This window comes from Dicentrarchus labrax, unplaced genomic scaffold, assembly GCF_905237075.1.
Source record: "Dicentrarchus labrax unplaced genomic scaffold, dlabrax2021, whole genome shotgun sequence".
Taxonomy (NCBI): domain Eukaryota; kingdom Metazoa; phylum Chordata; class Actinopteri; family Moronidae; genus Dicentrarchus; species Dicentrarchus labrax.
Window position 1 is genome coordinate 4113095 of NW_026136708.1, and position 25067 is coordinate 4138161.

General features: G+C 37.8%; 2 protein-coding genes across 4 annotated transcripts; one reads left to right on the top strand and one right to left on the bottom strand.

Moving 5' to 3' along the window:
* Nucleotides 1-567: 567 nt before the first annotated feature.
* adgrf3b (adhesion G protein-coupled receptor F3b) lies at nucleotides 568-16306 on the top strand. 3 transcript variants are annotated; one of them, XM_051409427.1, is made up of 19 exons: nucleotides 568-735; nucleotides 1293-1357; nucleotides 4187-4247; nucleotides 4591-4603; nucleotides 5855-6001; nucleotides 6912-7064; nucleotides 7250-7317; nucleotides 7403-7461; nucleotides 8366-8490; nucleotides 8881-9111; nucleotides 9785-10033; nucleotides 10208-10348; nucleotides 10496-10695; nucleotides 11783-11968; nucleotides 12895-14208; nucleotides 14829-14870; nucleotides 15179-15208; nucleotides 15295-15371; nucleotides 15736-16306. In XM_051409427.1, exons 3-18 carry the CDS (start codon nucleotides 4194-4196, stop codon nucleotides 15361-15363), a joined length of 3081 nt encoding a protein of 1026 aa, XP_051265387.1. In that variant the 5' UTR covers nucleotides 568-735; nucleotides 1293-1357; nucleotides 4187-4193; the 3' UTR covers nucleotides 15364-15371; nucleotides 15736-16306. The 3 variants fall into 3 exon arrangements, 2 of the variants coding, with proteins under 2 accessions (XP_051265387.1, XP_051265386.1); XR_007885842.1 differs by lacking the exons at nucleotides 568-735; nucleotides 1293-1357 and adding an exon at nucleotides 2164-2333 and having other exon boundaries at nucleotides 15736-15977; nucleotides 16008-16306; XM_051409426.1 differs by lacking the exons at nucleotides 568-735; nucleotides 1293-1357 and adding an exon at nucleotides 2164-2333.
* Nucleotides 16291-24734, bottom strand: mep1a.2 (meprin A, alpha (PABA peptide hydrolase), tandem duplicate 2). Its single transcript, XM_051409428.1, has 14 exons — nucleotides 24623-24734; nucleotides 24498-24522; nucleotides 24356-24409; nucleotides 24198-24235; nucleotides 24034-24109; nucleotides 23820-23937; nucleotides 23454-23629; nucleotides 22625-22846; nucleotides 21355-21501; nucleotides 20686-20901; nucleotides 20088-20534; nucleotides 18597-18770; nucleotides 18166-18370; nucleotides 16291-17021 (listed from the first exon to the last, which is right to left on the bottom strand). Exons 1-14 carry the CDS (start codon nucleotides 24683-24685, stop codon nucleotides 16871-16873), a joined length of 2112 nt encoding a protein of 703 aa, XP_051265388.1. The 5' UTR covers nucleotides 24686-24734; the 3' UTR covers nucleotides 16291-16870.
* Between the last annotated feature and the right edge of the window lie 333 nt (nucleotides 24735-25067).

Genomic DNA, 25067 nt, shown 5'->3' on the forward strand with positions numbered 1-25067 from the left:
TTAAGGAACCAAAGAAGGTGTTCATTGTTCAGGGCGAGTCCAAGATATTTGAAGCACTCCTCTATCTCAACTGTTTTATTATTGATACAGGGGATGTTGTAGGAGTAGTTGTGGGCTGTGCTTTGAGTGCTGAAAGTGTCCATTTACAGTTCTTTAGTCTTTGTTACATTCAGCTACAGAATAAATCTGTGTTGTAGGAGAGTAGGCATGCCACAGCGCCCCCAGTCCCCCTTTTGGCAACTCTTGGGATTAGCGATGGGGTCAGTTATTGCAGATAATTTGGGTTTTGAGTCACATACAGTGAGTGCTCTCTCTTTTTGAAGTCTCAAGTGTTCAAGTCTTCTCTTTGATTTGAGTTTTGCCTCGATGTGATTAATATAGTGGGGGATCCAGGGTTTCATGTTTGGATATTTCTTAAAGGTCTTAAATGGTAGGTGGAACTTGATGTAGTCTGTAATAATCACAATTCCCCGCCTTGGCCCTACCACTCCGTTTTGCACGTGGCCTTGTAGTGTAAGGTGTCCTGTTTCTTTTGTGGATCAAGGGGTAGCTACAAATGGAGAGTTTTCAGATCCAGACTCCATATGGAGTGGTAGAAGAAAATTCCTGAATGCTTTGCTTACTAAGGCACTGTAACATGGAACATAGCACCGATGCGGGGAAGGAAATGTAATATAATTGTCTGTAATGGAGAAGTCAGAAGATAACATTGTCATAGGAGAAGCTGAGTGGAGGGTGAGTACAGGAGATGTATGAATCAATACAATTTCCATAAGTGCTGCTGTTAAAGTCACCAACAATAATGTGGTTGATATATTTAAATTTGTATTACTTATTATACTGAAACATTCCTTTGACCTTGATTTAAACATGTTTTCAATATAATGTAATAATGTTTCCTATGTTTGTTTGTTTTTATTATTGTAAATTGGGACCATGCTGCATGGTGATTCTGTGCTTCAAAATTGATTGATTGATTGTCAGTTTGGATTTGATTAGAAATTAAAAATGGTCTAAGTGATGAAGAGGACAAATATTTTCTGAAGAACTGCCTTGTTAAAATTGCCATTACTGTTTTATTTGAGTGAAAAGAAACAAGAAAAGTACAGGCCTACCAACAGACACAGCTGCTTGTAGCAGAGCTCAAAGTCTACAAGGATCATTACATCATTTTTGCTGCCATGCAAATACCTGACATATTTTAGTTTGCTAACCTACAGCAAAGAATGGGTCATATGAAAAGTAAACAAGAAACGGTTGATGATTGTTTTGTTTGCTCTTGCCTGTTCCAGAGTTAAAGCATTTGCAGTCAATTTAACTGCTCTCCAGACACTTCTCTCTGCCTGACATTGACCTGGTGAGTTGCGTGACTTAGGTTGAGACATTTAAATGAGCAAGAAGCCATAAGAAAATGCAAAGTGCAGGAGTTAGTAGGAGATTTTTGTTTGTTTGTTTGTTTGTTTGTTTTCCCTCTGGTTGGGTTTGTTTCCCTAAATCTTTTTGTCCAAAAAACAAAACTTTTTTTATGGTGAGATATATATATATATATATTCTAGTATAATTGTTTTACTCTTGCCAAGTTTCTGATGCTCTAGTTCATATTCTAGTTGTGTGCTCAGTCTAATTTCCCTCAAGTATTACTGTACTTTTGCCCAACAAGTCCACAGGGGTCAGTACTTTGTTTATATCTATGTGTTCAGATCTTTTACTTAAAGCAGCTAAAAGGAACTTTCATTTTGTGTTGATTCTGGTGGACAAAAGCAGTGTTTCCACTGCTTCTTTTCCTGATTTCAAGAGGAATCAGACCCAGTGGCAGACATTAAGAATTACTATATAGATCATATAGAGGCATCTGTCATAAATTTCATAATCAGTTAACTCTTTGTAGTACGTTTGTGGAAAAGTAGCAAAACCCCAATTTAAAATACTTTCACAAAGTTACAAAAGAAAAAGTGAACTGGTTTCATGAGACAAGCTGCTGCTCTGTGACCCTCTGAAGGAGAATGCTTGATTTGTTAGACAAATATCCATGGAAATCTGGAAGGCTATGTGTGTATGACAACCAGTCCAGCTGGCATGGAGACATGCAAATGTTTATTCAACGCCAAGTCAGGGCATCAGTTCATCCCGTAACACCCCCCGCCCCCCAAAACAATTTCCACACACACACCCTGTCCAGTCTAACCCAGTCTTTCTAACAGATGTGCTCACTTTTCTCTAATTCGGGTGCGTGTGCCTGATAGCTATGGAGTACTGTCAGATTTCTGTTTGGTAATTGCAGCAAGGCTGACAGGTTAAAACTACCTGCTTTTATATGATGCTGTAAAACCAAGGTAAGACATTTTTATTCATTTATTTTAATGAGAGATATGAGATTGTAACAGAGGCTGGATCTTACTACGTAGCTCTTGACCGTACTATAAAGAGTAGTATCCCTAATACTAAGGTATTGGTGTAAATAGCATCTTAAAATATGCTAAATTCTAACAACCACCACCTAACTTCCTCCCCAAAGTCATATATGCTCTAAATTCTAAACTTAGAAAAGCTCTACTTGCTTTTGCAATACAAACCCTTAGCCTTTCAAAGTCAAAATTAAATGCTGTACCATTCAGTGTAAAAATGTTCATCAATGTTCGTTTCGTACAAAAGGAACAGTCCAGTCAGTATATTGTCAACAGCACCTGTACTCTTCCAAGGGTCAATTAACAGAGAGCTAATGCACTATTCTGGGATATCATTAAAGTGATTGGATGGAGATTTCTTTCCTTACATGAATAAGTGACTGGCTGTAAAGAATCAGAGTAAGAATGTGCAATCTAACTTTAACTGGCCAAAGGGTTCTACACAATGTTGTTGGGGGAGAAAATAGATTTTCTCCCTGGAAAAATCATACATAATGGAAAGCAGATTTATCTATATGTATATATATTTTTATTGAGACATTGAGGTAATGTGTTGTGTGAATTATGAATGTGCTTCAGATTTTCATACCAGAAATACATTCTGAGCCTGGAACTCAAGTTTTGTGAAGTTTGTAAAGGTTTAGCTTTTGTGTATGGTCCATGTGCAATTGTGAGTCAAGTGCATATTCTTGATGCAAAACTACATGTGTGTCCATAAAAAATCTACATATTAACAAAAAAACATGCATGTTTTTCATGTACTGGTAGTTGAAGAGGCTGTTGGTTCAGTGTAACAATGAATTGTACCACATCAAGAGGTCTTTGACCACACTGGGAGTAATATACTGTCATTGAGGGCATTGTGGGCAGGGGGGGATGGTGCACTGTTACGAGAAGCAGGGAATAACCACCAATACGCGGTTTGTATTCATAGACCAAATTCAAAGTGATGCAAACAAGTTATAATACAAGCCTCCTGTATTTTGGAAGGCAAAACAGATAGAGGCTGATAACAGTGTTATGAAAGCTTTCAAGTAAACATGTTATAATAGTGTAAATGGAGCACTGTCAGACTCATAGTCAAATATAGAATGGTCAAAGTCAAACATAACTATATGACAGGAAGACTATTTTAAATGAAATACTGACTGAACAGACAGGGAGAGCTTGTATTGCATACCTTATCTAGTTAGATTGTTTAGGCTATATTTGATTTGTGTCTTTTAAAGGCCATATTGACGTTTCTAACCATCACAGTCACCAGTGTATTCACACATAATATAATTGAAGAGGCTGACTTATCAGTAATAAACTGAAAATAAACTTAATAAAACTGCCCTGGCTGACACAAGCACCCAACACATAAGAAGACAAGAACACTGTAGAGATAGCATCAGTGACAAAAGCTCTGATAAACCCACTGTACATAACTTGGAGCACGTAACACCAGAAAGACAAAATTAGCAACTAACTTATTAAGAGCCCAAACATTTCCTCAGGTGTCAAAACAGAGCTTAAGGGCGTCACAAAAGTTTAATTAATTTTTAATTAATTTAATAATTAAGACTACAGGCTTTTATACACTGGAATAGTGTTAATTTTAAATGCTGCCAATTTTATCTAGAGAGGGTGCTGTCATTTGCATATGTAAAATAGTAAGCCTGATTTGTTTTTCATCAGTTTAGAAAGTTTGAGTGTGTATGTGAGTGTATGTATTTTTAGTATCCTTATTTCTTTACTGTTGTTACTGCTAATTTATCTGTTGTTGTTTTTTCCACCAGAGTAACAATGTGTTCCAGGGTGTTTGTGTTCCTGATTGGAGCTGTGTACATCTACTATCAGGTAAAGATGTTTCTCACTCTAATGTGTATATTTTATCATAAAGATATATTTTTGGACTACAACCAAGTGATTCTTGTTTTAATTTCTACTAATTTTGTTTTTATATTTGATATTCTATGTTAGTTCACACAATTTAGAGTTTTATATATGAACTGTTTTATTTACTGATGAAAAATTGAAATGACAAAATCAAGCTTTGTATGTATATCCATGTTAATTTGGAACTTTATATATGCAAGATATAAATATAGATCCAATTTATATATTATAATTTGACATAAGCCTGAATTACACCCATGACAGAAAGACTAATTCTGTTGTTTGCCTGTTTTTGCCATTGCAGGTCCTTGCAACTGGTGAGTCACTTGTCTTAATTGTTGTAAATGGCACTTCATTAAAATACCTCAGAAAACTTCCACAAGCACGGTCAGTATTAAAGGTCTGGTCTCACCAGCATTTGAAATGGCAAAATCTTGTCACAATTTTTTTTCTTCAACTTTGATAAACTTTGACCTACAAATTAGCAGGGCTGACAAATAGACTGTTAAGCAGGAGAGGCGGAGAGGCGGAGAGTCCAAGTTGGAGGAAGCTATCGTAGCCCATTATAGTTCTGTAGCACAATCTAATTATATTGTACATCCTCCGTCGGAATAAAAACTGTCCCACAATAGAGCAATGGTTCGTCGAAGCTATGAGACAGGAGTTTCCCTTCCTTCCCTCCTCCCTATTTTTTATTGACCCAAACAAAATGGTGTACAATGGTAAACAAAATGCCAGGTGGAAAAAACAGCACAGTAGAGAGAAATAAGAGTGATGCTCTGAGAGCTATTATGACTGACTGACCCTTGCCAAGCCGGCACGCAGATTAGCGGTTAACACACCGAAGCACTCCCAAGTATTCCCAAGTAGTCAAATACTCCAGTTTCAACTCTCTAGCATCATTGCTGGACGAGTGCCTGTTGTCTAAGTCAGGAGATGGATGTGGTGGGGTGGATGGATGGATGGCTCAAACAAACACAGGACATTTACCCAGGAGACTGCTGTTTGTGTCCTGTGTAGGAAAAAAAAATAAAAATCTGCGATAATGCAACATAAATCCAGGGTTTACAAAAAACTTTTTTACTTTTTTTAATTATGTAATTCCAAAAGTAAATACTGTGTAATGTACTGTGACACAGCGACTCTTTTGCCCTCTGTCTGTCATGCAATGTAGTATTCCTTATTCCTATGTCTTACTTCTATCATCTATATATTGTTATATATTGTATCTTATAATATTTTATTTTTTTTAATTTTTCTATTTTCTATATATGTTGTTGTTATATATTGTAATATAATGTTTAATACATACTTTTAACATTTTTATTATTATAAATTTAATTTAATGTATTATTATTAATATTATTATTATTATTATCTATATGTCTATTTCTTTAATGTATGGCACCTTGAGCAACTGGAAGGCGAAAATATCCCCTGGGGATCAATAATGTATTTCTGATTTCTAATTTCTGATTGTATGCATTAAATCCCTTTTCAGTTTAAAAAAATATGTAAAAATATAAAAATATGAAAAGTTAAAGCATAAATAGATCTTGTTGTTGCAGATGTCTACGTCGCTGAGCTGATGGTGGAGAGTAATGTCACATTGGAAGCCAAGACCGTCTTGTCAGTTTTGAATGCAGCTGAACTCCAAGTGACCAGCAGTGGCATATCCTACACAGTGAATCTCTTAAACAGTGAACTGGTAGCAGGTATAAATGTTTCACATCCAATCACATCCAATTTGGCACGTCCAAGTCTTTCATCGGCTCCCTTGCTCGGCAGGACTTAGACCTGCTGCCTCCTGTTAGGGAGAGCCTGTAGTCTTCTCTCCAGGGCCCTTAGAAGTTTTATGTATCTGCAGCCCTATGAGCCAAATACACACTCGGGAAAGGATAGCCCTGCCCTTTTTTAAGGGTTTAGTGTGCAACAAAACAATAGTCCTCTATGAAAGATGCTGACCTCAACATTTCTGCATTTTCTGTGCTCTTCACACTGGCTTGAGGCAGGTGGGGCTTAGTTGGAGAAAGGTGATATCACATATTTCCATGCTCTAATGAGAAATGACTGCAGCAACAGTTCAAAATATGCTGTAAATTCTGGGATGGTTTGCTTATTTTGCCAGGTAGCTGTCTATCAAATGTAATCAAACCAAACCTGTACAGTTCAAAGCCGATCAGAGTTTTTAAGAGTTCTCCTTTTCTCTTATAAATCTGTTTCTTTCCCAAAATGTAACTCTGATTGTTGAATATTTAACAATTACATTTAAAGCTGCAGTAGGTAACTTTTATAAAAACAAACTTTTTGTTATATTTGCTGAAACTTTCACTATATCCTGACAGTAAAACAGATGATGAAACAGATAATCTGAGAAGAAAACAGCTTCCTCTGGCTCCTACTAGTGCTCCTAATGGTATTTGTTCAGGGCCTGAACAAAAAAAAAAGATTGTTTCAGTTTATCTGTCTCATGTTCTCCCCTCAGGATATAGTTAAAGTTTCAGCAAATATGTATGTTATAGTTGTTTCTATGGAAATTACCAACTGCAGCTTTAATGTTATATAGAAATAGTTTGATTTGAAACCACGTTTGAAGGGATTTGACAACTGTGCATCTTTTTCTAGAGTGCCTGATTATTGGAGATGAATCCAGTTGCAACTGCTCTGATGGATACATTTGGAGCAACAGTGTGTGCTACACTTTCAACTGTTGCCGTGAAACTACTTGCACACAAAATGTGTCCCACATCACACCTCTCTGTGTTGCCAAAGTCAAAGGTAACAGTCCTGTTGCATAACACATTTCCCTCTTGTTTTGTAGTATTTGTACTTTTCTTTTGATGATTTATTGTATTTTGTAAATTGCTAACATTTTGTAATGCTCCTGCATACTACACTGCTGGGATTTTTTTGCTTGTTGATAGAAGAACTTAAAATAATGATAATGTTTGCAATCAACACAGTTAAAATCAATGGATCAGTTACACTGGTGGCGTCCAGTGTAACCTGGGATACCACCAAAACTTCTGAGGTACAAATCTCGCTCTCATCACAAATTTTAAAAGTTTGTACTGTATTACACAAGTCAATTGATTTAATGCTCTCTCTTTTTTAAGCTTGTAACTGCCTTTGAACAACTGAATGGCTTTGAGTACCTGAATGTAACTGGTCAAAGGTATTGTACTTTGCAAAGTTATGGATTTATTGTGTCATTTCTTTGTTATCAAATAAGAACTTGGACTTCAGGTCAATATGGGATTTTTAGAATGTGTTTTTTTCATATGCGCATGCACACAACCATAGATTGAAAATAAGATTGAATAGAAAAAAATCACTCAAGTACATGTCTGGTTAGTAATCAGTTAAGCTATTATATACTCCCAATTAGTGATGACTATAGTCTATTGGGAGTATATAATTGTCATTTTTTGGAGACCCAGTAAAACAGCAACATCTGGCATTCACCATCATTTGACACCAGATCAAGGGACTTGATGAAACCGGTGCTTGCAAATAATGTTCCCTATATTCACTATTATATCAGAAATAGTAATTTCTCAAATAAGCGAAGTGAAACAACTTAAAGCACCAGTGTGCAAGATTAAGAGTCATCTAGCGGTGTAGTTTGTGAGTACAACGCTCTCACCTCACCCTCTCACTCCAAGCATCAAGGAGAGTCTATATTGGCCACGAAACTTGTGAAAAAGGCTCCATCTAAAGCCAGTGTTTGGTTTGTCCACTCTGGGCTACTGTAGAAACATGGCGAACTTGATAAAAGAAGACCTGTTCCCTCTGTAGATGAAAACAGCTCATTCTAAAGTAACGAAAATATAATGATTGATGATCATATACACTAATGAAAAGATACCTATGAATATTATATTCCATTTCTGCCAATAGACCTTCATAAATGTTCCACACTGGTACCTTAAACATATGTATTCAAAGTCTGATCAGGAAGTTAGGGTTAGGCAGCTTGGTTGTGAGTATTCTAGCTACAAATTTCTTATGACTTTTATCATAAATATGAACAGATACTATGTTTCTCACTAACCTCTGATCCTTTCCAACTCTTAAAGGCTAAGTGATACCGTTGCTGACTTTGAGGCAGCAGTCAGTGTCAGATTTGACACTTCTAGACTTCAAAACATAGTGACTAAACTGCAAAACACACTTGGAGGTGTATTTAAGGTCGACACTGTAGGTCAGTAAAGGTTTTTTGTTATTCAGTTACAGTAGATCATGATGACTCAGTTTCATAATTTCTGTAGTGCACGCTCTCAATGCACTACTATGCGCTGTATTTTTTGTTCTGAGCTATTGTTCTGGCTATTTTTCAAAAATATGGGTTTGGGTACGGTAGCTCACTTAGTAGAGCGCATGTTCTATGTAAGCACTTTTCCATCTGTCTTTACCTGTCGACCAAAGGCATAAAAGCCCCCAAAATATTTTAAAACAAAAAAAGGTTTTCATTGTCATTTTTGGTTTTCTCTCTATTTACCACTGGACTGACATTGAAAGGCTATAGTTCCTACTCCAAGCCTAATCATAATTACTGTGTTGCTGAGTATAGATGTTTCCTTTCTTCACACAGGAATGGTCACCATAGAGGCCCCAAGGACTACAGTGTGCTACAAGTCCACTCCAATACTGAAATGTACATTTGAGGAGGCGACGGACACTGCTGGCTGGAACATGAGCAGGAGGAATGAGCGATTTGAGCTCAACACCGGCAGTGTAGTGTCTCTGGACTACAGCTGTTCCACAGAGAAATACAAGTCTTGTGTTAAAGTTACACTCAACCTTGTGACAGGTGCCTGGTCAGGCAAGTACAAATGTTTTACTCTGATTCTTACTTAAATTAAAGTCGAACCAAATTTAAAATTCATATTCGCTAAGATATCCCATCCTCTGGGTTTGTTTTGACTTGTGTTCTTTTTTGTATTGTATTGTGTAATTTGTAATTATTATGAAATAGGAAATAGAAGTTATATTTACATACCTAAAAAAAAAAAAAAAAAGGTTGCAAAAACTCATACTTTCAAGGCAACTCTCTTAAATTTTTGAGTTTTAAGTTAAACTCAAACTCCTACATGCTGAATTAAACTAATAATATTTAATAATTATCATAATTTTTTCCAGAAAATGTGCTTTTCTTCTTTAGAAAAACTTGAATCTTTTAGTTTTAGAAACAAAAAAATCTGTATTCAGTATTCAAAAAATTGTTCAGAAAACTCATTATAGTGAAAAACGAAGAGAACGAACAAAAATAATTTAAGTACTTCTTCTACCAATGCCAGTCACAATCGCACCACAGAAGTTGACAGTGCATCTTTATAGCAAGCGTTCCCAAAAAGATAGATTATTCAAATTTCAGTTTGACGTTGTTTGTTCAATTCCAAGACAAATCAACTGGTGACAGATCTCAGTCATCTAAGAGAAGTCATATACAGCCCAGCTGCAGCTGTAGTGTGATTTTACCTACATGTTCCCTGCAGGCACATACGAGTGTGGATTCGTTAGGGGGTCAATCAGGCACACAGCCAAGGCGCAACTGAGTGTGGCACTCCTCCCTGATGTGATCAACCTCAAGACCAACCCTCTTACTGCGGACTGTTCGGGGAACTCTGAAAATGTTCCTGTTCCTGTTGCTGTCACTGCCACCGTCTTAAATAGCACAGAGAATTTTACAGTCTGTTGGAATTACAGCCTTGGTGGGGTAAATTCTGAAAAACTACAACCCCAACGTAAGACAAATCACTCAAATCTATCTGTCCTCTTTGCTTCTTTCTGTTAGCTACACCATATAACACTACTTTAACTGATAGCAACAACGCAAATTCAATACACAATATTCACACAATATTCCTGCAAAATGCATGTAAAATAACCCTGACACTAATATTCATCTGTCTTTACAGCTGATGGAAATTACCTGGTCTATACTTTCACAGTTCAAGTCACTTGCAAGAAGACCAAAGAACCACAATATGTTTATGTGACTTTTGAAAACCAGAAGAAACAGTTTAAAAGTGAACGAGTGGATATCCCAGTAATTTATGGTAACTAATTCTTGTAAATTGTAAAAGTCTTTTAATTTGATTTTAACCTTGTCCATGGTATAATATGATATTCTCACTATGTTTTACTTTGTTTATAACTACATTGTATCTTACATCAACTAACGATTCCCTATATTTTTCTCTAAGAGGGTGCAACATTTTGCAAAGAGGACTGGATAAATGGAGAGCAGTGGCCAAAAACCCCATCTGAAAATACCGTGATTAACCAAACATGTCAACTGGGCAGGGTTGGCTATAAGTCACGCACTTGTAAAGGCACAAACTGGCAGCCAGTGTTCTCATACTGCGTCAACCAAGAGTTGAACAAAGTTTTAGGTGCCGCAGACGTGAGTGTGCATTGCAGCTTGTAACCATAGACTTATGAGGTTCTCTCTGACTTTATTGTCAATAAACAGCTTTTTTTTTTTTTACTTTTTATGCATTTATGCCCCTAATTTACAAAATAGAGTAATTCTCTAAAGTAATTCCAACTTGGCTCTCTAACGTGAAGGTTGCAGACCACTGGTCAGTGCTCTGACTGTACACAAGATGATCAACCAATTCTCTCTTTACTGTGTCAGTGAGGTTAAATTATTTTACAAGATCATTAAAATGTTCCTCAAAATTGTCAGTTGTATTGAACACATTATGAATGACACTAATACAGATGACAATAACATTGGGAGGATTTTCTTTTAATCATGTTTGAACTTGGTGAATAGTACATTTTTACCATTTGGTACCATGCTAGAGTTTCTAGTTAGCTAATAGACCTTTTTCACAGCAGCCATTTTGACATGAAATAGTAGGGCAAACACAGGCATTTCCAGGGATACTAATTAAGGTTCCCTTCCATTCAGAGTCAGGGTATTGTGCATGTTGGCTCACTGGAAAGGCTCTGTTACACTAAATGTAATGAAGTTTTAATAAGTAGCATTCATTGTGATTACCCTACTATTGCATGTCAAAATGACCACTATGAAAAATATTTTAATATTTTAGTAATCTACCCCTTATTGGGTTTGTGCCTGTTTATAACTTGTGCACTGCAGCAGACATACTTATGACAATGACAAAATTTGGAGCTTAGACTGGTGACCCAAGCTTGTCTGTGCAAAAAGTACATCTGGGAGCAGAAGAGAAACAGAAATAAGCCAATTAGCAGTGAAATATTTTTCAGTATTATCAGTCATTATTTTTAATTGCATTGATAGTTAATGAGCTGTATTATTAGTCTGTGAAGATCCACTCAGGTATCCAGGGCTAAGTCAGGAATCTTTCAGTCTTTAGGATTCCTTTTATTTTAATAAATAACAGAGAACTTTCAACCTCAGTATCTCAAACCCACTCAGATCTCTCCATTAGGATTTTGTGTGAGCATATGTGTGTGCTTTTGCACATCCTGAATCTGAGATACTGTTTTCTGTTTCCTAGAACTTCCTACAGGGACTCGGAGCTACCCAGGATGTTGCTATGGATATATTTTCAGGACTTAAAAACAGCTCAGCTTCTGATTCTGACTCTGATGACGAGACGGCCGATGTTAGTGCTTCCATCAACGTTCTTAATGTGATGGCGAGTGCATCGAAAAATGTTGTCTTGAATCAGGAAATCTTTCCCGTAAGCCCCTCTTAATTATTAAGTGCTTTACTGAAATACATGTGGAGTTTTAAGCTTGAAGGTTCATGCTTGAAACAGCAAGTTTGCAAAAGAAATTGTAACATAAGGTTCCACATAGGCTACTTTTTTCCCCCGAAGCTCTTAACCAAATCTAATGGCCTTCCTCAACGGAATCACTTGCTCAGATGTCATGGAAATGGTTTAGGTGTTATCAAGTAACCTCAGTATGGAAAATGTGATAATGTGGTCATATGTGGTTCATATATTCGAGTTCACTTATGAGTGGGAAGAGGATTTTAAGCTGCCATTCTGAGACACGTGTAAATCCAATGAGATGCATCCCACTGGGACTCCCTTACGTAGCTGGACTGTCAGAATGTCTAGCTAGAGTTTTCAAGTCCCAATCCTAGACTGTATTTAATAAAAAATGGACAGTGTCTCTGTCTCCAAAACTGGGCAAAGACATGAAGCGTTGGTTGAGCTGAGGTGGGTTGAATGAGCCTGGTTACCGAAAACAGCTACCTGTGACAGCACCCACCTGTCACTCAAAGCTGCCATGCTTTGCCATTAATAAATTAAAGCATAACTTTAAGTCTTATATATAATCAAAATGCTCAAGTTATATAAAACGCACCCCCTGTACATTTGTCATGAACGGTGAAATTAGCTATAGAGACCAAACCAATTTTTGTACCAGGGTGTCAACATGCATGTTAATATGGGGCCGTATAGAGATTGACTCATGTCTGGAGCCAGCCTCAAGTGGCCATTCATGGAACTGTGTTTTAGTTGTAATGACTTCATTAGCCATCCAGGTTGCTAGTTGGACCCAATGAGTTTGCACTTTCCACAAATCACTCAATACCTTGAATCCATCCTAGATAAAATATGCCTTAGCACTTATTTTTTTAATTCTTCTGTTTCAGGATTTTGTTGAAGCAGCAAGCAATATGTTGAACAAGACCTGGTCTGGAGTCAACAGCACTGTTGTTCACACCATGTCAGCAACTTACCTTGAATCTGTGGAGGGTCTGGTGAAGAATGTCAAGGTCAACAACAGCAGAGAAGTCAAAGGAGTCGACAGACCAAACTTAAAGCTCGACATCTGTTCAAGTACCGACTGCAATGTGACTGTGTTTGACATCAACGTGAATCTGAACAAGACCAGTGGAATACTGAAAACTTTTGCTGTGAAAAATCTAATGCATAAATTAAGAAACATCTTCCCCAAAACGGCACCTACCAGCCTTGTACTATCAGCCATACTAGAGAGCAACAATGATTCAATGTTAAATATTACGCTGAAGTTCCCCAGGGAGCAGCTGAATTCCAGTGAAGCTTTCTGTGTCTTCTGGAACACCACAGAAATGAACTGGTCAAAAGCAGGATGCAGTGTAAAAACTAGTGATGATAACCACACAGTCTGCGAGTGCAACCACCTGACTTCATTCTCTGTCCTCATGGCCAAAGGTGATATATCTACTGAAAGCCTAGATATCATTACCAGTGTAGGCCTGGGTGTGTCCATCTGCTCCTTGCTGATCTTCCTCATCATTGAGTCTCTAGTGTGGTCAGCTGTGGTCAAGTCCAACCTTTCACATTTCCGTCACACAGCCATGGTGAACATTGCCATGTTCCTCTTGCTCGCTGACTGCAGTTTCTTGGCTTCCACTTCACCTGAAGATCTCAGCAGCACATTGTGCCTAGTTTTGACCATATGTAAACACCTGTTTTTCTTAGCCATGTTCAGCTGGATGCTGTGCATGAGTGTCATGCTCGTCCACCAGCTCATCTTTGTCTTCAGCCCACTGAGAAAAAGAGTCTTCATGTTCCTCTCCAGCATTGTAGGCTATGTTTGCCCAATCCTAATAGTAGGTTCTAGCTTTGTGTATTGCAAATACACGGACAAGAACTACTATGATCCAAAAACATGCTGGCTTGTTTTTGATAGACTTTTGGAGGGCTCCATACATGCTTTTCTCCTCCCTGTGGGAACTGTTATTTTGACAAATCTCTTTTCCATGGTGGTCGTCATTCTTACTCTGGTGAAGTCCTCTGCCACTGATGGGGGAAAGTCAGATGACAAAGAGACAGCCAAAGGCATCCTTAAAGTAGTGGTTTTTCTAACGCCAGTCTTTGGAGTAACATGGATTATTGGCTTCTTTCTGCTCATTTTGGACCACCGCGATCCCATGTTTGTTGTTGCTAACTACAGTTTCACCATCCTCAATTCCTTCCAGGTAATTATGAAGTAACTCTGTTTGAAAATGAGATTGAAAATAAAACAACTCTGGGGGTGTGGAGTTAGAAAGAAGTGAGCTTACCAGACCTCTGTAGCAGATTGCTAAGCATCTCATTAAAGTCAGTATGTGTGTATTGGATCAGTGCATCAGGCTGGTAGGCCTATTGTACGTTTTGGCCAAACGTACAATAGGCCAAATTATATTTAATTAAAAAAGCTGGCTGCTCAACATTTTTATAGTCCACTGCCAACAACAAAATTTTAAATGGCTAATCAAACAATACCCATGTACATACTCACCATGTATGGATAAGTGAATGGTATGGTTAGGCAACTAACACTTTAAGTAAGGGAAATCAGATCATGGTTAAATAAATAATTTAAGAAACTGTCAACTTGAGTCACCATTGTTGAAGGCACATATTTAGACACCAACAGCTGAAACCCGACCTCCACACCCTTACAGTAGATTTTATTTCTCTGTATAAACATCATATAACTTCCTGTATTGGTACAAAATGTTATCATTTATTCACAAACAACTAATGCAGCTCAAATATAAATGGGATTCAAACTATCTGCATGAAAACAGTTACACCTTCATTACCTCTCTTGCAGGGCCTTTTCATTTTGATAACAGGGTGCATTGCAGAGCAGAAGGTAGGTTTGTCATTTTAACAATGGTAAGAAATCCATCATGCTGTATCAGTGTTGATATGTTCATTGGTTTGTTAAAAATCTCTCAAATGTCTAGTTATCATAAGCAGGGTATTTCTTAACAGAGAATTTACACTAAGTCTAAAACACTGCATTAATGCCTTATTGTTGGAATTTCTACTTGTGCCATGGAAGGCATTTTGTTGGGGGCCCAGGAAAAAATGCACTAGAGGCCAAAAATGTTCAATAATTATGTTGTTTAGTATTTACCATCTGCCCAATTTATAAAGCAATGTTTGTGTTTTTAACAGGTACGAGAGGAACTGTTAAAGCTCATAATGGTAAGTTTACCAAGATGGTAAATCCGGGAATTACACCAAAAAATGACAGAAACATGCATCGTAAGCTTGTCTGCTTCTACCCTCAGGCAAAATCAAAAGGAAAAAGTGAGAGCATGAAAAATTTGACTTCAACCACGTACACTAAAGACAAATGAGGACTGAGGTCAGCCTTATTCTTAAAATTCTCTCAAAACCACAACTGCAAACCTTGTGATGATGCTAGAAGAGAAGTGAGGTCACAAAAGTCATTAGGATACTTCTGTGAACCATGAATGTCTATACCAATATTTATAGCCATTCATCCAATAGTTAGATATATTTCTCCCTGGACCCAAGTGAATGATCGACATTGCTGTCACAAGAGCTATGCCATGCTGCTTGTATGACTAAAAATCCTTGGTTATATTATCATTTTATTTATCTGTTATTTTATTTCATGATGCAAGATTCCGACCACATGTAAGCAGAAAGTATTATTTCAGTCTATAAATGTTCGAAATACTTCATCTATCATCTCTACCTTTCAGATTATGAAGACGGAAACAGCAACTCACATTTATGGCACTCCACTTGTAGCCTATGAGAGAACACATCTTAGAGTTTGCTTTGTGTTAGATTATAGTTCCTAGATGGTAACAAATGTGTACATGGGTATCCTAAAACCAGGCTAATTGTTAAGTAAAGCTTAGTAAATAGAACACTGAGGTTTTCATCATATTTATGAATTTGACAGAACTGACCTTTATCATTAGTAGTTGTGAGCTAGTAGGTTGTTGTCATCCTCAGCTAAGGCTAACAGAGATTTCACATTAAATGAAATCCTCCTGGCAGGGAGGATTATGTTGATATGGTTAATGCATACATTTTCTCCTCTGTCTGTACCACTAAATTGGATGTTGTGTATTCTGTAAGTCCAGACTGTGAGTGCTGACTCTATATAGAACAAAATAGACATGTTTGGATTGGTTTGATAGTTTTGTTTAAAAGGAAAGTGACATGAACTATAACCTGTATACTGTGTGTCAAACCACTATATGTATCTAAATTATATGTATATGGAATAATAAGTAATGAAATAAAAACAAGGCATCAAATGTTTTTTATTGTTCCTTACACTGCGCATGATTTCAATCCAAACTATACATTTTTCATTTTAACAGAATTCCTTTAGCAAGCTAAATATGATTCATTTTAACATACAAAGAAACCAAACTTGGGTCACATGAAACAACTGATGCTATCCTCCTGCAAAATGTTAATTTGGCAGAATAAAACTTGATGTTTGGGCTTATTTTAGTTTTAGCTATAGTTTTATTTTCCTGCCAGTGCAGGCTTGAGTATAGTTTTCAATTTAATACTTCTGGTGCATCATGATGAAAGTAATTATTTTAAAAGTGAAACCTGCATTCATTTGTACCTTGGGGGTACAGCTTACAGTCTTATCTCTAGGCTCAGTCTAAGGAGAAAACTGTAAAAAAAAAAATTCATGTGAGGACACATCAGAAATACATAGAGATAGGCACAGGATGCACTAGGTGCAGTTGGTGCACTTGGTGCAAAATGAGCTTAATACAAATACTTCTGTCCAGTATGGGAACTATTTTGCTGTGTATTTCACTGCTGAATGAAGGCAGAGGACCCATTATTCCTCTGAAATGTGTTTCACTGAGCTCTCCTGATGACAGTGAAAATGGCCAGCGTTAGAACTACGGTCCCCGCTGTGCCACCAACCAGAGCTCCCAGAATGCTTCTGTTTATGTTTAGTTCCTCACACCTTTTACCAGTGTAGTAGGTGGTCTGGCTTGATGCACACCTGAAAAGAAAGCAACAGAATTGTCGTTATTATGAAAAAATATTTCCTGAAGCATGAGTAATTGCTTTGAGCTGTAGTGACCACATGAATACACGTGTGTATATGCATGCGTGTAAATTATTCTATCTATTGTCAGAAGTGGAATATAATATTAATAATTGTGTTATCATTAGTGTATAATCACCTGAAAATAAGAAATATTGTTGTTACCTTAGAATGAGCTGTTTATATCTACAAAGGAAACACCATTCTACAGTGGCCCTGAACAGACAAACCAAAGACTAGCTCTAGATACGGCAGGAGGGTGAAGCGAGGATGTTGCAAGCTGCAACTACACAGCTAGGCTGTTTAAGGAGTGGGCAGAGATTTGTACATACCAAACGCCACTATTAAATTAAAATAAATAGGCTTTTGTTGTAGAGGAAAGATAGTAAACCTTACTCTGTTACAGCAGCAGAGAAACCACTGAAGACTGTGCTGTGTTTTTGTTGGGGATAACCTAGGTTGGTTCACACAAAAGCTTGCCTGGAGAGATTTACAAAAGGAATAATTTGACACATAAGGTTGGATGAAAAAATGAATACCACTCTCATGTCTCTGCATTAAGTATAAAACTAAAGCAGGTAAGCATTTAGCTTAGCATAGCATAGTATAAACACAGAAAGCAGGGGGACACAGCACCTATGAAGCTCACCATTATTCTTTATAGTAATTGGGGTTTTTAGGGGGATACATGCTGTAACTAGCACAACAGTTTATATGTCCACTTGGCACTTCTGTGCAGCAACTTCACAGGGACGACAAGTTGGCATGTGACGCAGCGTGTTTTTGAACATTCAACAGGAGAGAGCCAGGCTAGCTGTTCCCCTTGATTCTAGTCTTTATGCTAACCTAACTAGTGCCATACTTACACAGACATGAGAGTGGTATCAATCTTCACACTTGACTCCTTAAATACTTATGGGTGCAAGCCTGGTGTACTTACTGAGGCAAGTGCTTACTCGAGCATTAGCCTGTGCCTAACTGACACTGAATGTAAATTCATATCTTCTGGAAGTGAGGACTGACCCAAAAATCCCTCAGGTCTTAAAAAAATCCCACAATTCAAAAGATGAGGGACTCAAACACTAGGTCAAAGACACACCTGCATGAGGCCTTCCCTTCACTCTCCACACACACGCCTCCATTAAAACAGGCGTTGGGATGACAGGGGTTGGCAGCACGTGCTTCTCTGTGTTTCGGTGCCTCCTGTCTCATTTCCACCGCAATGATTGGCTTCTCATCAGTGATGTCATGGCTTGGTGGGGCCGGCTTGACAGGTACCTCAGTCTTGATCAGGTGGGTCAAATCTAATGAATCAAGAGAACAGTGAGCCATTATTCAAAGTAGCAGGGCAGAAAAGGGAAAATGAAGTTCATTTTATGAACTGAATAGGTTCTTGCTGGTAAAATTTGTCAAAAAGTTTTTAAAGAATTTAGAATATTGTTGTTTGGCAACTATGTGTATCAGCAAAAAGTCTGATGTAGGAATAGTCTAGAACTGCCATGTAGAAGTGCTGCTATCTCTGATCCTCACCACTGAAGTCAGCAGTAATGATAAGGTCATTGTTCTTGAGGAAGCTCCTCCTGTGCAGATGCTTGTGAGAAATGAACGTGCTCCAGCCAAAGTCTAGACCGCGGTAGCACTGGCAGCTGGCATCAAACACTGCTCCTGAAGTAGCTGTTGGTTTGTTCCAGAAGTGACGAGTGTCTGGGAAATAGTCGATAAAAAAGCAATTCTCAATGTGGCATTAGGCAAAGATAGAATGAACAGGTCTGGTCAAAAGAAACAAGAAAGGTGATGGTTTTGTTGGTTAAGAAATTGCAGTATGAGATGTTTAAAACTGCTATAATTGATATTTTTATATTAAAGCTAAAGTAGGTAATGTTGGACAAACAAGCAACAGACACTTAGATGTTGAAAGTATCCAGCCAAAAATTAGGGCTAGCACCAACATTTCTTGTTAGTTAGGTATTCCATTTAAAATTTTGGGACTTGGGGATGTTCAAACACGTTCCTCCACCACTGTCTCTACTGCACACCGCTACAAAAAACTGCTTCTGAAATACATTACCTACCCTAGCTTTAACAATGGATCAAATAGTTACTATGTAAAGTGCCTTTGAGTACCTCTTAAGGCACTATATAAAAATACATGTGTTGTTATTATTATTATTATTATTATTATTATTATTACTACTATTATTATAAGACCAAGTGTATGTGAAATGAGTCATTCATATGGAACATAGCAAAGCACCGATAAGCCAGCTTTAATTGTCAACTGTCTGCTAAGCTATTTTTTTCTTTACCCAGGGTGGCCAAAAATTTGTCATAATAGGTTTAAGTAATGATGGTTTGATATAAATAAAACAACAACATTAAAATAATGACAGTTACGAGCCCTGTGTTGGTGTCCACCAACTACTGAGGAAAATATTTTGCTCTTTAGCTGCTAAATGCTTCACAGTATGTTCACCAGTTAGTCTCTAAGTTTTTAGCGAGAAAGAGAAATGAACAACAACAGTACAGTTGTGGGGCATAAAACTAAATGCTAAAATGCACTGTAGAGCTGAGGGCCACTGCAGAGAGGTGATAATTCTCTGTGGGTTCAATCACCCTGCGCAACACCTTTCATATTACACAATCATTGTTAAAATAAAGACATTGATTAGTGTAGCTTTAAGGACTTAATTGTCAATTATATATGAAATGAGGACTTTGAAGTAGCAATACAAAATTTCAGTCCTGGTTGATGTGGCGACACCTGTGGTTACTGATGGTAAGGGAAAGTGTGTTTTAAAATATGGCATGATTATCTGGAAAGAAATGTTGAACAAAAAAAATATTTTTCAGTGATGTGACAAATACAATTCTATTATGAAGCTGAAAATCTCAAAACTCGGGCAAATAAAACCTTAGCTATCTGCATGGTTATATACTACCAGCTGTGATTTTGCTAAACCAACCCTTCCATCTGACAAGTAAAAGTACCCTTTTTCCTATAGGCCAGTGACCTGGGCCTACCTGTGGTGAAGCTTCTTGTAGAAGACATCCTCAGTTTTACATCAGGGTCCTGGTCCATGGCAGCAATGGTGGCTTGCCTATTTTTGGCAGGCCACTGCATCACTGCATCATTTTCTCCACTGCAGAGGTGCATGGTCAGGCCAACATAGTCTGGGTAGGCAGTGTCTCTTCCATTTGGATAAACACTGATACCGAATGAGTAGCCCTCCGAATTGTAGAAGCACTTGCTTTTAACCGAACTGCCAGCGACAGTGGTGGCGAGCATGCCGGTGAAGTTGTGGATTTGCCAGACTGCACTGGGGCAAACGGTTTCAGAAAGAGTGATGTCATCGATTAAGATAGTGCCTGAGGAGGTGGATGATCCTCTGATGCCTTGGAAGAAATAGCGGAACTTCTCTGTCACCTTGAGAGTCACATGGGCTATTTTCCAGGCAGCATCTCCATCACCTGACCGCACCAAAAAGCAGAGGATTTACTGAATATTGTGAATTTATTGGAATTCATGAAAAGATAGTATTAAAATGGGTGTTTGTAATTAATTTAACAATCATGCAGTAAACTCTAAATAGTTTTACATTTTAAAAAATGAATAAAATACCTATAATGGTGTGTATCTTCCTGGCACTGCTCACAGTCCCCGTCCCGTCATCAGTCCTGATCCATATCACCAGTTGGTCCCCAGCTGCTCCGGTCATCTTGTAGAAGAACTGCAGGCACTGCTCTTCCCTCTTGGGGTAGAGGATACGTGACTCCAGCAAGGCGCTGCTTCCAACTGCGCCGGAAGATGTGTCAAACTTCATGTAGTAACCAGAATCTAAAAAAAAGAAGTGGCCATGAGTGCATATCTTGTTAATTTACAGTTAACAACTTATAGTTAGCTATATGGCAAAAAAATGCTAAGATGCATTTTAATATCGTTGTACAAAAAGCAATTGCATGGGATTTTGGCCAGTTTTTAACAACATATTCATTTATGCAAGTCTAATTTTCAAGAGCTGAATGACAGACTGTTGATTGTTGCATCTCATGACCAGGTCGTCAAATGTTGTTGCTGGGAATGAGACTCAACAATCTTCAAGCCTCCAGATTATCTATGTACCACTGTAAAAAAAACACATAACTGTCCCTCTTTCCACCATCAAGTCTGGTCTAACAGCCTCCAGACGGAGCTGCAGTGTGCAGCCCTTTATTGTCACAATTTGGTTAAAAGATGTATTCTTTAAGATATAGTTGAGATTAAGTTTGATGTATCAAGTTTGCTCACTACCTCTGCAGCGCCCTCCCAGGGTGTGGTCTGTATCAGCTGGACTGCTCAACGTCTGGACCCAGTCTGTGTTGTCCTCCTCATTCTGGATCATTCCACAGATGTTGATCTGCTCAAAGGAGCATTGGTCCAGGAGAGTGTGTGTGTTGGCTGAAAAGGGACAATTATCAAGAGTCAACTTACAAAGCTTAAAAACTCCAGAGATGGCAAAACATGGAGGGTCTACAAAGTACATACAAATATCTCTAGTGGAACTCCAAAGCTGTATTTTTTGATTGTCTGGCAACTACAGGGCAGCAGAAGAAGCTCAAAACACAATACTGACATGTTATCTCCTTATAAAAAAGTTGGAGTTAATGTCCAATGTCTTACCAGTAGACAGTTAAAAATGTAAAAACATAGCTTTAGTAATTGTCTTCATGATTAAGCAGCTTTTACTAGCATTTTATTTTTAAGTTACACTAACTTAGTTTTGTAAGTTACCGAAACATTCTTGATTCAGTACTTTTTACTAGGCATTTTGTTTTCACAGTACCAATAAAATGGACAAAATTAAGTCAGTGTCACTTAAAAATACTAAAGCTACTTGGTCAATAATGTTTTTAAGTTACAAAATTTTGTTGGTTTTACTTAAAATTTTCAATGTAATCAACAATTTCTTGAGTTAAATGAACCTATCTGGTTTTACAAGGTAGCATTCATTTGGAGTTGTATTTTTGGCCACCTGACAAATGTTATTCAGATGTTCACTCTCCCTTTAGCTGTGCGTGTCCAGCAACTCCCATTACTTCCATTACATAAGAACCTTATGGGATGTTAATGATTCTTACAGGTGTTACCAGGGAAAATGAGTTATGGCTTGTAAGAAACTTTAGATTTTGAAAACACATGAAAATATAAATGAATGATTTTATTTGTTTTTCATTGGCTAGTAACCTTGGTATAAGATGATATAGAGGCAAACACCTTCCACATTCTTGCCTCCACATTGTCCATTAATTCCAGATAATGAACACCTCTTCAGGCCTTATCCCTTATTGTTTGTTAACTGTGAATGGTAATGGGCTCAATAAGAGAGGCCCTGAAAAAAATAAAGTCAGGTGATAATTATCTGTTGGTACATCACTACGAGCGACATGTTTCACATTAGACATTTAACCCATCGTTTATCTAAAGTACCTTTAAGATGAGAGTTCCACACCTGGAATTGTGGAGCCAGGTGGTACAGTTGCCTTTCTCTAACATTTATGGAGGCGCAAAAGGAGACACTCACCACAGTCGTACATGCGGTTGAGCCTGGTGATGTCGACAGCACTGAAGTCCAGCCGTTGGCCAATGACCTCATTAAAATATGGTATGGTGGTGGTGATTGTAGGTATGCTCTCGTTCTTGTTGAAAGACAGTGGTCTGTAGTGCATGATGGACTCATAATCATACGCCGTGTTCATATCAGTGATGAAGTCATCCTCATACTTGTTGAAATTGTGCTCCTTCCCTTTGAGGAGAGAACAACAACTCCTTATAAGTACTACCATACAGGATATGTATATATAGAAGCTATAAAACCTCCAGTGTGTAGGATTTAGTGGCAACAAGCTGTGAAGTTGCAGATTGCAACTTTGAACATGAATGAGAGCTTGAATGAGAACGGGCTGCGAAGTGTGTTGGAGAAAGTGCAGTAAAAAGTCGAGAAAAAAAAAACACTGAAGGACTACAGCCAGTGTTTGGTTTGTCCTTTCTGGGGTACTGTAGAAATGTGGTGGTTCAACATTGTCTGTGCAGAAAAGCGTCTCATTCTGACGTAACGAAAACACAACAATTCCTATATTCAGGTGATTACACACTAATGAAATAAAACCTATCCATATTATATTCTATTTCTGCCAATAGATCCTCCTAAATATTATACACTGGAACTTTAAAGTGCAAAAAAAAAAAATGTAAATATCAAGTATGACATCTTGATAGAAACCCTTAACACTATCCCTAATCCTAACCTAATTCAATGAATATGAAATTGGTACGGTGAATATATGAAAATATATATTGTAAAAATCTCACAGTTTTTTAGATGGGGTTGAGATAAAGAAATTGTGACCCACCTTCTTCAATCTGGTCCCACCAGATTTTGACATAGTCATCTCTATCTGAGCGAGACTGTTCGTGGTAAAAGCCCAGAGCGTGGAGGAGCTCATGTTGCACAATTGCCTTAGTGTCACACCCGGCACCAATGGACACATTCTGGCCTACTTTATCGTCTCCAACATATGACCAGCATCTGAATTGAGGGAAAATTCAAATAAAATCACAATCTTCTGACTATTACTGAGCTTTAAAAAGCATTTCATCACATCAGCATTTCCTAATCTTTGGTTCTTAATGCCTTAAGTTCGATGACTTGATAGCATGGCCCATAATGTTGTGCAATAGAGATCATTCCTGAAACAGTGTGGCATACTGCAGCTCACCCAGACAGCTTGGTGAAGGAGATGTAGCTGGTCTCTCCCTCGTAGGGCTTGAAGTCTACACAGGATCTCAAACGGTATTCCTCAAAAGCCTGGAGGATCACACCTTTAGCATTCAGTTCTAGAATAATGGAAATGAATTTCCAAATCAGTACACATTTTACTTTTTCATGAAATTACTTGCTGGTAGAAATGGTTTCATTTGTGCATAGTGTACCTAAAGAGTCAGTCAAGATATAGGCAATGGGAAACTTCCATCTTCTTCTTTGATCAAGGATTGCATTTCTGTTGGGCTGCAAGACACATTGAAAGCATTGAGAATATACAGTACCTTATGTAAATCCCTGAAAAACATAATCTCTACCCAGACTCTCTTCTTACATTACCAGCGATGTCCCCTTCAAACAGTTGATCTAACCCTAAAAATGTGAAAAACACATGTATATATTATAGTATACACATTACTGTTTGAATATCAGTCAGTAGAACATATGATCACTGTGCACATATCAACAGTAGACAGGGCTTAAAAAGTATACCTCTGTTGATGTCAAGTATGTCATCCCTCAGTTCACCAGCATCTGCATTATCACCTGGAAGATACATATATTGTTAGAGTGGAAAAGTAAAAAACAAGCTTGCTTTATGTGAATATGATCATTAAAGTAAATAGGAACCAACCGGTACGTGTCGGAACAGCTTGCACCTAGCACAGGAAAAGAGGCACGTCTTATTTTTAAACCTACTAAGAGATTTCTTTATCTTTTCTGCGTGATTCAATTTGGAACACTTCAAAAATTCCCTACCTTCAAAATCACAAAGACTCCAATCAGGGCAGTAATCTGCCTCAAACTGTCTCCAGAGCCCATGTCGTTATCCGGACAGAAACGTGTTTCTCTGATGCCAGAGTAAACATGTCCATAAAGACAGCCGCTGAAGGGGAACTTTGATCAGGATTATGGTGTTTAATGAGTAACAAGAATTTCACATATTATATGTCCTCACTGACTCTTACATGACTGACATGTTGTCAGGTTTTCTGGCATGCACAGTTGATGACAGCAGTAAATTGTCGACTCTGTACAGAGGCAACAGAATCACAAATAGATGGATATAAGCTGATCTTAAGTCCCATAAAACAGCCAATTGTGCTGTGTTGTTTATGATGAGTTTGACCTCTGACCTCTCTGTGATTGGGGACAGTTGTCTTTTACAAAGTCATACAGACTAGTTCTTTAACGCTTGTTGCTG